The 12705-nt window shown below is 42.1% G+C and overlaps 1 protein-coding gene across 1 annotated transcript in view; it reads right to left on the bottom strand.

Moving 5' to 3' along the window:
* Positions 1 to 4015: 4015 nt before the first annotated feature.
* Positions 4016 to 12705, bottom strand: part of ST8SIA1 (ST8 alpha-N-acetyl-neuraminide alpha-2,8-sialyltransferase 1) — a 167036-nt gene continuing 158346 nt past the window's right edge. The window contains exon 5 of the mRNA XM_065423402.1: positions 4016 to 4502. Within this exon, the coding sequence (XP_065279474.1) occupies positions 4016 to 4502 (487 nt within the window). The remainder of the gene's footprint in view (positions 4503 to 12705) is intronic.

The raw sequence follows: 12705 nt of genomic DNA, 5'->3' as shown, positions 1-12705 counted from the left end.
TGACTGTGATGTTACAAACTCCTTGTTGACTAATTGCAGACTCAAGCAGAAGGTGGCAATGAGCTAAAATGAAGATATCCCAAATATTCTTTATAATACATACGGCAATACTGTAGAGTAATGGTCCAAAACACTACAGCTTACAAAAGGGATGCTGCAGAATTTGGGGATATTCATTATAAGCATACTCTGATATCTAGATGAAATGGCAAAGAAAATGATGGAAAACATGAGCGAGAAATAAAGGTTCATATTGTTACTATGATACTTTAAAATGTTCTCCACTTTATATATTTCGGACCTGATCCAATGCCCATTGCAGTCAATGGAAACACTCCCTTTGCCTTTAGTAGGCATTGGATCAGGCCCTTAAATAGGAAAACAGTAGATCTGCATAACCTGTACTGTAAATTTATACAGATCATCTGAAAAAACAAGACTCAGACTGCACTGCAGATTGTTTTTAGTGCCAGACTAGTGCTTCCCACAGCTCCCATTGGCCGGGAACGGTAAACCGCGGCCACTGGGAGCTGCAGGGGGCCGTGCCTGCAGATGGTAAATGTAAACAAAATGTCTCACGGCCCACCAGCCGATTACCCTGATGGGCCGCATGCCGAAGGTTGCCGACCCCTGCAATAGAGTTCCTCCCTGCAGAACCAAGAGGAGAAGTTTGTTCTGTGCCTCTGAAGTTATGTTGTCCCTATTTCCCGAAACCACAAACTACTGAAACTTTAAAGCAACTTAAAAGAGAGTTCCTTAGAGAGACAGTCTACCCTTAATCCATAGTGGCATCAACAGGAACTCTATGTGAGCTCTCCCAAACCTCACCAACTGAGCAAAACTGTGTGACAAGGAGGCCCTCACTTTTACAAATACCAAGTGCAATGGCCTAACAAGATTCTACCATCCACAAGAGAGCTCTTGCTGCAGAGACATAGTGTAGTTATCTAGGGGAAGAAGGGTGGAATGCTTTCTTCTTCATCACCACCATCTACCTAAAGCATGAAGTTGCCTTCATGAAGGAGACAGTAACACAGGATATTAGCTTGTTGGAGGTGATATATGAGGGGGGACCTAGGATTTCATCAACTTCTTCATTGTGGCATGACTTCCCTTTCTGTTATAAACCTCTGCTCTCCTCTCACACAGCAGCTGCAGCAACCATGTTTTCCTTTCTTCCACTGGGACAGTGACAGGTAGCTTTTCCCGCAACATGGCAGCTTTCTGCCTGGTCACTACAAAAACACAAACAAACCCATGCAGCCTAAAATAGGAAGTCTATATCTGGAATTCTGAACTTTAATTATGCTTCAGGGTAGATCAAAAGCACATGAGGGAGCTTTTAGTGCACTGCAGCAGGGTCTACGTGGACACTTAGTGTGCGTCGGGTTAGCGGGGGATAGATTCACAGGCCAGCTCGTTGTGAACTAAGTGTTCATGTAGATAAGCCTTTAGAAATTTATGGGTAGAGATATTACTGGGTCCAGCAATATTCCTTATTCTTAAATAGGGAATACAGCTAGAACTGGTTAATAGTCCCAGTACCAGAATGAAGATTTTAAGTGTACCAAGTGTACCTTGGGCCTCCCTGGTTCCCTCAGCATTTTATAGGAGATCTCTCAGGATTCAGTATGATAGATTTCAAATGTCAGGAAGGACCCATAGAGATCATTAGAAAAAGATTCAGTAAGTCTGCTGCTTTAATAAAAACAGAGAGGGAATGGGATGTCCCCCATGTACAAGACAATTGCTGAGGATCCCATCGGTAGCTCCAAGCCATAAGGTACGAACCACCATACTAAGTTTTCCAGTGAAGATACTGATTTTCTCATGACCCTGATCAGATTATTTCCCCAAAGCATGGGAGAACAGAATTCCAAACTGTTTCACGTTCCTACAGACAGCAATTTCTCAAGAAATACTTGGCAGTCCTGACATGTACAATAAAACGACAGTTATCTATTCTGGTCCAAGAAAAAAACAGCTTCATAACATTTGCTACAACTTGCAGTAAAGAAACTATTTGATTCTCTGAAATCCTTCCTTACTGAATACCCTTGCATAAATAAAATGAACAGGTCCATGATGAAAGAATTACCAGGTTATGTAGCATTCTATCAGATTTGTTGATTGTATCTTCTTAATATAGACAAAGATAAAGCAAAATATAGAACCCAGTCAAATTTGATCATACAAATTTCTAAAACACTATGTAAGCCAAATAATCCCCCACCTTCTTTTAGGACTGTAAACCTAAATAATGATGCCCATTTCATGTTCTGGAATATTAATCTTTAAGATGATTTTATTCTGAAAGGTACAGTTAAAAATTTCAGAAGTGTGAAGACTTCTCTGTTTCTGTCCTACACAGACATTTGAGGGATTTTTAAACCATTATTTCCATATTGCAGGCAGCTGACACTAAAAATAAAAACATCATCAAAGCATGCTAGGACATAGCCCCCCATCCCCCAAACCAAAGCGTTGCCTGTTTGGAACTAATATGTATAGCACAGGAAATACTTGTGGCAAGCCAATGTCTGTTGTTCTCGTTTTTTGCTGTTTTGACAGTTTGTAGCTGCTAGTGATGGAGTAGAGCGCAACAAGGATGCAGATCTGAATTTAAAAGGCTAATCTTGCAGCCGAAATTGCAACAAAGATGACGTTCCAATATTTTATTTTTGTCACAGTCCTAAAAATCAGAGTACTAACTTACACTGCATTAGAAAGGTTCCAGGACCATGGGCCAGCTGAGAAATAAACAAAATGAAAACTGTCTGTGAAGCGATGAAAAGGCTAGAGCAGCCTAAGTGAAATGTACACACTTACATAACTCACTGATTTCAAGGACAGTGACTGTGTTACGTAAGCACCTGACAGGGTCATTTACTCTTTGCTCACTATGTAGTTTTTAAAGAGTGCTCCCAAGGGCTGGGTTTTTTTTTTTTTTTTTTCAAACAATGTCTTGGACCAGAGATGATCTGGGGAGAAAAATAAAAAATAAGACTTTACGGCCAGCATTGCAAACAGGAAGGGATCTAATCGCAGAAACAGAACATCGCTTCAAGGAAAAAGGATTTTCATTGTTTTAACAAATTTTAAAAGACACCTGTACTCACTGTGTACCGTCTGTGCTACAAGTAAATTAAGAACCTGGGCCCGCATACCTTTGTGTGCCTCAAACTCCCATTGAGATCACTGAGCATTTGACATAAGAAGGAATACAGAATGAGACCCAAAGAATGTACAGTAAATTGGTCAGGAGCAGCCCTTATTACAAAACTTACTATTCTACAACAATAGGCCAAAACCAAGCTACTTGAATTGTTTTTAGCTTCAACATTTCCCAAAGAATTTGCCAGTGTTTCATTAAAATGTATTACCATTTTTCAACCATCTCTAGTCCATAATACTACATTGACATGGTTGTAAATTGCAGAGTTCTGGACTACCACTGCTAAATACTGTGGTTAGGTAGGGGTTTTCCAATATTCCCAATAGGGATTGCTCTATTACAAAAACTGGGCACAGTTTCACTAGAGTCTAAGCACCCTTAGCTCTGTCCCTTGAAGTCCCTGGGAGCTGGTGACACTCAGCACTCCTGGCTTGAAGGAAGGTAGTAAGAAAGGAAGGAAAGAAAGGGGGTCGTGCTAATCTGGAATTAAATGGACTTTCAACAGCGAGTAGCATTTAGCACAGTCGGCCTCCATCCAATCCTTAATGCCCCTTTTAAATCGATCTTTTAAAATGGGAACCAATCAAGTTCAGGGGTGCTGCTTCCAATAGTAATTTCATAATTATGTGGTAGTGAATTCCATGAGAGCTACTTATTTCTCCATAACACTGTGTGTAAGGACATGTCTCTTGTTTGGCCTTCACGTTATCAATGGAACAAGTAGCATCTTTAAGGTCTCTGCAAATCCATAAATATTTTCCCCTTTCTCTTTTAATTTTCTTTTTGGAGAATATGGAAATTATAACGAGGAGGATTCCCCCATGCCCTTCCTTATGGTCCTTAAGCAGAGGACTGGAGTAAAGGGGCCTCACACTGTTCTAGCTGCATTCTCAATACACCATTTTTATGAAGAAACCAGAGCTGTAGAAACTCCTCTGGCATGGCATGGAACCAAGAATCAGGCAACACGTTGTCATAGTAATGATGGCTGATAAACCTCCCATGCAGGTCCACTGAAAAAGGCCAGAAGCCATAGATGGTTACTTCTTCGCACAGACCTAGGGCTGCGCTGGCAAGGAAGAGACCTGTTGAAAGCCGCTTGGCATGGATTCCTCTGCTCTTCCAAAACTTGCCAATGTCACGGAGGAAGTTGGGATTGGCAAAGAGCACCGTTTGGTTGGCACCAAAGTCCTCCAGGGTGTAGTAAACCCGTAGGGATGGCTCTGTCCCCGTCTTCATAGAGAAGGCTGGCATATAGATGTAGCTATGGTTATAGACTTTAACACTATCCACAAAGGTTTTTCTAGACCAAAGCAGATTCTGGAATCTGTGAAAACAAAACAAAGGCATGGGGGTTACATATATTTTCCTGTTCATTTCAGAATCCAGCTCAAAGCTAACCTTCCTGTATTTTCAACTATGCGTGGATTTTCTCTAGCCAACCGTGTGGACTGTTTCTGCCATCGTGCCTATCCATTCCCTTTGCTTGTTAACACTGGTCTCCTCTGTCCCTTTCTCCAGTGTCATCTGGACCTGTCTTCCTGTATGTCTCCATTCCAACTCTTCACTTCTTTTCAAATCTCATGTGAAAACGTACCTTTTCTCTCTTTCTTGTGCCTCTGAATTTCTCTGTCCCTCTGCTATTGTTTATTATTTAGCTCCAGGAGAAAAAATGGGTTTGCAGTTGAGGCACTGGACTGTGACTCAGGAGAGCAGAGTTTGGTTCTTAGCTCTGCTAAAGATTAGATTTCCTGTGTGACTCTGGGCAAATCACTGAGGGTGTGTCTACACTGCAATAAAGAACCTGTGGCTCCGAGTCTCAGAGCCCAGGTGAATTGACTCAGGCTTGCAGGGATTGGGCTGCAGGGCTAAAAATTGCAATGTCGATGTTCAGACTCAGGCTGAAGTCTAGGCTCTGAGATCCTCCCGCCTCGTGGAGTCTCAGAGCCCAGGCTCCAGCATGAGCCCGAACATTGACATCTCAATTTTTAGCCTCCGCAACCTGGGGCCCATGAGCCCGAGTCAGCTGACCCGGGCCAGCCATGGCCATGTTGTAGTGTAGATGTACTCCCAATCTCTGTACCTTAATTCCTCCTCTGTAACATAGGATACTTCTGTGCCTCCAAGGCTTTGTAAGGAAAAATCCATTACTGTTTGTGAGGCACTCAAGTACTACAGTAATGAGGGACATAAGTCAGGTATAGGTATAACTGAAATATGAAAAGCATTTTGGGATAGGGTTTATACAAAAGAAATGAAAAATAAGCAAGTATATTGTAGCAATGGGTTGTACCTGTTTAGAGAAGAATTAGATCCAGTCAAATTTTTTTTTTTACCCTGTGAAAACTGACAAATTTTATTGAAAATTTTAGCAGAAAGTTAACATTTCACTAAAAATGTTTTGGTTTTTTAGCTGAATTGTCAAAAACTGAAGAGTTTTCAGTTTTCTAAGGGTGGGGGTGAGGGGTGAGGATTTTTCAGGAAAACAGATATTTTCTTTTTACCCAAAACCCAATTTTCTGTCTGAAAACTTTTGGACAAAGAATTTTTTTTTACCAGCCTTAGTAAAAATCCTTGTTGTTCTGGCTCCTTAATAGTGCTTAAAATTAAATTAAAAGGATCTCAGTCAGATTCTACATCAGCAGCAGTAAGAAATATTTATATAACCAAAATGCATATATAAAGCCACAAGACATCATTTGTTTCTGTTATATCTTTATGATTGCTTAAATATGGTGTTAGAGGTTAACATTCTGTTTCTGGAACTACATGGACTCTTAGGACCTAGCACTTAGCAAAAACAAGTCGCATGGAAACCAATGTGTTGTTTAGGATAAATGGCACCACAGACCAAACAGACTGAGCTGAACTCCAAATTAATGTACAAGATGGAGCAATGTTGTTAAGTGGGTTTAAAGGTCACTTATATTTCTAGATTATAAGTTAAGGAGCCAGAAAAAGGTACAAGTTAAAGTAAAAAGGCTCCTGTTGGCAGCTCCCAGGATGGTTTAAAATGGTGTAGATTTTTATTCTGCTAAACCACTCCTCTGACCTTTTGGCATTAGACTTTTAAACCACTGACAAACACTTATTGATGAGTAAAGTTCACATCACCTTTGACTTCCACCCAGGGTATCTATTCCAAAGTACTATTCTTTGATGAAAAGTAACCTCTCTATACTGAGGAATTAAATACTTCCAGAGATGCAAGATGAATGGTGACTGGCAGAAAATTCTAGGTTAGTTTTGGAACTCGCATCCACTCACCATGGCTCACAGTGGCAAAGTACTGTTGTTTGACACTGAATAATGCCACTGAAATGCCCTACTGAGGCATTCTGACAGGTCAGGGACTTTTCATGGATGATATTCAGGACCCAGTGGAAAAACCTGTTTAATTACAGGAGTCACTTGCTTGGTGTGGGAATCTGGACTGCACTGCTAGGATTCCTCCCTTCATCAGGGAGTCACCATAAACTCTTGATAACTTACATTTGCTCTCTCCTCAGAGTCATAGGCACCTAAGTTGTGCCAGTAAAAGATCTTGTTGTCTTTATCAGCATCCCATAGTGCCTATGTCTTGTCTTCTACATGAATTCTAATTGTCTCAGGACAGAGTAAAATTTTTTCTGCACAGACCTCAGAGAAAGCAGCCCTAATATTACCTCCTTTTCTAACAGCTGGGTTATTTTCTCTCTCACACACAGGCACCCTATATACATAAAAGCTATTGCTGATATTTTCTCAGAGGCAGAATTGATATTGTCTTCTCTCTACCACTTATAGCACCCTACCCCTCTCAAACACTGAGCAGTCTTAAAAGTGTTATATTATATAGGAATGACATATCAGGTCCAGTTTAATACTGGCATTGTATAAGACTCCGAACAGCAGAAAAACTAGGATTCCTGATTACTCTTCCTCACTCTGCCACGGATATACTGCAAATCACAATCTTTGTGCCTGAAAGATGGGTGTAAAAACATCTCCTTCACAAGGGTATTAAGAGATCTAATTTTGTGTAAACAGCTTTGGAATGAGAGGCACTACACGAGCATACAAACAAACAAACAAAACCCATTGGTCTGAATATGAAACTAGCTGACCTGGAGCAGTTGATTAACAGATCTTATCAGATAGGGCTACCTAAACATGGATCCTCCATGGGCACCAACATTGTGACTGCATTTGAGCCTAATTCTAAAAGGAAATCACTTTCTTTTGAGCATTTACCACTTAGTTGTTTGTCTAGCAATGGGGTTAAGCACAACCGAAATAAACAAATAGGACAATAAATTCATTGAATAACTTATTGCATTTGGCAGCCCCTGATAAAGCATGTGAAGATCAGCCAGGACTGAAGTGTACTGGCAGAGGAGTGCAAAGCGGAGTTGCATTTACCTTTACACACTGATGTGCACAATAATGATTTGTAAAAGCCAGTATCCAGTGCTATTAGTTCTTTGTTTTCATGAGTAAAGTGCAAGCCTCCCTGAATGAGGGTTCACCTGCTGCCCATGTGGAAAAGCAAGAATCCTGGCCAGTTTTGGAACATTTGGGCTGATACATTTTGAGGCAAAAAAAATAAATAAATTCCCCTTACAAGCACAAGCTCATGTAGGTAGAAGTGCAAACCCCACGATCCCAGTGCGAGCTTTGGGAAGCATTGCATATTGTCCATCCAGGATGCAGGGGAAACACACCTCCTGCTACAACCTCACAGGGGCAGAGTGTGCACTTCCCCAGTTCTGCTAGCCATTGCAGAGGGAGGGGTGGGGACATGTCTTCTCCTTGCTCCTTTTAGGGATTCTAGCAGCACCAGTGTTGCTAACCTAGTGCAGGCGTTGAGCTCAGGTGAGCCCAAGAATGCATTTGTGGCCAGCCCCTGCACACCCATGAGGAACTGGCCACACATTCTGCATCTAAACTGCACCAGATACAATAGGGGCAGCAAGGTTGGCAAACGCTGACTGAGACTCCTGATATAAACAAATGGCTGCATTGTTTACCTCTGCAACACTTTGATCTAACAAAGCAGAGCCAGCTAGGGATTAGCTTATTTCCCAACCAGCTATGCAGCTCCTCCCCTTACACAGCCACCCACTGTTGTTACTTTCTCCCCAAAATGGCAGCTCTGACTTCAGCATCAAAAAGGTAAAACATCATATCAAGAGCTGGAGATACAGCTGCATCACTGGAAGGGCTGAGCTTTCACACACGCCCTACCCAAGTATGATTCAGCACTGAACAAGAGCAACCGCTTCTGGGGTCAGCAGATTTTTCAGTCTCCATACACATTCAATTCTTGACTCCTCTGCTGGAATTTCTATATGAATGGAACCCCTGCTTTCTCAAAGCTGCCTACCTTCCTAAGGATGGAGTTGGAGTTTTCCTGTGCATTAGTTCTTTTAGAACCACCTTCCTTGACAGTGTTGAAAGCATGCTGTACAATCTCTCTCTCCATGTGGTTAAGCTGCCAAGCTTCCTCCTCAAGAACTTGTACAGTCAGTACTTCCCTGGAATTGCTACAGCTAGATCATCATCACCAAAATATAGACAAAGGAAGGATGGGTGAGCCATGAGGAGCTGGAGGTTTTTCAAATCTCAAACGATCCTGACTTTGGCAAATCACTTTGAGTTCAGAAACCTTTTTCCCCCCTCTTATAATTGTATTCAAGAGGGATACAATATAAAAAAAAACAATCAAACTAAAAGCTTTTATTTGAGCTAAAGGGAAGCTGGAACTATATATTAGAACAACCTCCCGCCTCCAAGCCAGACTGGAAGTGAGTGCCCACTGTGTGATGTACAACACCATATTTCTTAGCCAAGCAATGTCCCACACTCAACCTGACAGCATTTCTCTGTCTGTATGCAATGAGATCATTTTTGAAAACTGCATCCAATAATTTCTTCAGTTTCAGGGAATGTTCTAGGTACCAATGGCCAGAAACGTACTGATTTTGGTAACAATTAGAAAACCAGAAAAGCCTGATTTCCACTAAAATCAGGCCCATAGAGTGCCCATTTGGTCCTGCAAACTGATGATCTCTAACACCCTCTACTGTGGCCTGCACGTATCACAGGCAGCCCTTACTCAGGATCATATAGAGTTCCCTGTTTATGTCGGCTGAGCTGTACATCCCGCAGGACCCCTGGCCCCACTACATTCCCTCTCCCCACCCAGGCAACTTGCCCCCCAGTTCCGGCCAATCCCCCGGCCACGCGTCCATTTGCACTTGAAAAGTTGGATAACACACAGAGCTCGGCCTACAGGAGCAATGGTGTGAACCCATTTGGGTTTTTTCTTTCTCCTGCAAAGATCCATACATTTGGATACATAGTATCTTACCTTACATGGTAGCTAAGGCCTCTGACTCTACATGTGCAGGAATATGAAAAATAGTCTGAGTAAAATGTTTAAAGCCTCTCTAAACCAATGTGTTTTCTCTGAAATATGAGGCATGTTGAGAATGGTGTGATAAAAAGGTTTTATTGGCTTTCACTTAGGATGATCTGTATAAATCAGCTGTGATTTCACCATGTACACGTACACGTACACACACACACACACACACACACACACACATATAACCCATCTCTGTTTGAGGTTTGAAAGAGGACAGATACTGTATTAAAAACAGAGGGTTACAAGAATAATAGATGTTCCTGTTCCTATGCCCTTCCATAATAATATCTTGTTGTAGGCATCATAATTAGTTACCAGGGAATCAGATAGTACACAACAAACTGTTTCCTAGACTATAGAATGTATGCAGCCATTTCTAACATGTCTCTAAATCTTAAAGCCAGGGGATCAGATCCTTGGTAAATTGTTCATATTAACGCCAGCTGAGGATCTGTCCCAGAATAAATAAAAGAATATTTGGCCATACCCTATTAGTCTGATAATACTTTACCCTATATCGGCTTTATATTTAGATCTCTGTGCAACAGAAGGTTGAATGGGTTTGCTACCATACTATCAGGGCCGGCTCCAGGTTTTCTGCCACCCCAAGCGGCGGGGGGGGGGGGGGGAAAGCCGATCGGCGGCACTTCGCGCCGCTCCATTCTTCGGCGGCAGTTCGGCGACGGGTCCTTCACTCCCTCTCTTCCTCTTCGGCGGCACTTCAGCAGCAGCTCAAAGAGGAAGAGAGGGACCCGCCACCGAATTCCCGCCGAAGACCCGGACGTGCCGCCCCAATAGCGGACGGAGTGCCGCCCCTTTTTATTGGCCACCCCAAGCACCTGCTTCCTTAGCTGGTGCCTGGAGCCGGCCCTGCATACTATGCCAGCACCTTACTAATGGTACTTGGTGATTTTCCTATCTCATGATTACACTGTACAATGCTTATTGTTCAGTATTAAAAATACAGACTCAATCAATTACCTTCAGCCAAATTATTATGATTGTGCTTGGCACTATCCAAACAAATAGAAAATCAAAGCCTCTGTCCCAGAGTTTATAATCTAAAAGAGAGGATATACACGTGGCTCAGTGTTGGGAGAGTGGGGAAGACAGGAACAAAAATAACAATGTGTGCAATACTTGCCAATCAGGAGCCGTTATCATGATGGATGATTCTTGGGGTGGGAGAAGGATCTTATCATAGACAACACCTTGCCCCTTCCTATTTAAATCACAGGGCTGCTAGCTCCAGTGCCTTTGCCGCTTGCAATCAGGTTGTCATCTCATGGGTTGTCCTTGAGTTAGTCAGATTCCAAAGCATTTAACGATTTATAGATTAAAACCAGATTCTTAAATCCCACCCAAAAGTTGATTAAACATTACTGCAGGCTTGAGAGTACAAGTGCTGGCCAGTCTTCAGCAGGCAGCCCACCCTTCCTCTCTCTGCTACAGCAGAACAACCATTAACCCCTCTGCCAGGTTCCAGTCTCTTGGGCTTCCCTAATACTAGCACCCAAGAATGCTCTATGTTACTGTGAAACACAAGATGCTGCGTGATTTCAAAAGCCTCAGTGTCAGCTGGGAAAAAAAAGTTGCAGCCGCAGAGGGAGGTCGGTCTGCCTCACAGCAAGTCTGTCTGCCTCTACTGAGTCTACTGAGGCCTGGTTTACACTAACCCCCCAAATCGAACTAAGATACGCAACCTCAGCTACGTGAAGAACCTTACCTTACCTTAGTTCGAACTTACCGCAGTCCAGACGCAGCAGGCAGGCTCCCCCGTCGATGCCGTGTACTCCTCTCGCCGAGCTGGAGTACCGGCGTCGACGGCGAGCACTTCCGGGATCGATTTATCGCGTCTAGACAAGACGCGATAAATTGATCCCAGAAGATCGATTGCCTGCCGCCGAACCAGCGGGTAAGTGTAGACATACCCTGAGTCACAGAACAAGTACAGCAAGAGCAGTACCCGTGCAACCTGCTCAGAAGTGACCTGCCAACGTTTTTGAAACCGGAACAGAACTGAGAAGCAGATTTTGTCACTGTGTCCACTCAGTCGTATGCTGAGACAGCTAGGAAGGCGGAAAGTGGGGAAAGTAGCTGTGTGTGATATGTACGTCTATCATGAAAATGGGTGAAAAAATGTGGTCGAAATCTATTTCTGGCAAGAAATGCATATTCAGTGGCATCCAAACATTTAGCAAATTTGTGCCAATTTCACGGAATGGTTCATGTGGAAAAAAATCAGAAAAAAATGTCAATGTTTGTTTAAACATTTTCTAAAAGAAACATTTCAATTTTTCAGTTTGAAACGACTTCTCATTTCAAAGTTTCCATTCATTTTATTTTTAAAAAACAAAAGATGTTTTTAAATGGTTAGAAGTGAAAATGCTTAGTTTCCCCCAGACCTTCAAAAGTTTCAACTTTTTGACTCACCAAAAATTTCAATTTTTTTTTATTTTGGTCTGACTTAAAATGAATAGTTCAACATTGCCAATGATGAAAAATCCAATACTCGCCCAGCTCTACTCTGTGCTATTTATTCTACTCAGTTCCCTATATAATGCACCAGGAATTGGACTGAAGTTGCAATTAATATCGCATAGGCCACTGAGGAGCCATTACATGGTAATTAGTAGGAAGAGTGGGATTTGAAACAACAACCTACAGGTAAAAAGCCTTGGATGCTCTTAACAGTCCCTTCTGCCATGTGTTCTCCTCCCATAGGAACAAACACTCCATCAGCCTCTATGAACGACATTTCAGATGCTCACATTTTGAATGCTTGGGAAAACAAATTCTCATAATTTACAGAATAGGAAAGGGATTTTCTAATTCGTATAGCACAAAGAATCATCTGGCCCCCACTAATGGTCTGCGTAATTAATACTGAATTACAGCAGAAATTCTATCAAAGTACTTAGGACAATCATATTAATACTAAATGAGTTCCACATGCTTAATGCTATTACAATAAATGACCAAGAACTGAACAAAGGTTAGGTCATTCTTTTAAAGCACTGCTCAATAAGCAAAGAGGAATAAAAGCCACCCATTAGCAGTTCTTATCTCTTGTCTCTCTGACACAGTGGTAACCAGTCACATGGAAAAGACCACAGAGAAG

This window comes from Emys orbicularis, chromosome 1 (genome assembly GCF_028017835.1).
Source record: "Emys orbicularis isolate rEmyOrb1 chromosome 1, rEmyOrb1.hap1, whole genome shotgun sequence".
NCBI classification, from domain to species: domain Eukaryota; kingdom Metazoa; phylum Chordata; order Testudines; family Emydidae; genus Emys; species Emys orbicularis.
This window is presented reverse-complemented; position numbering and strand designations above follow the sequence as displayed.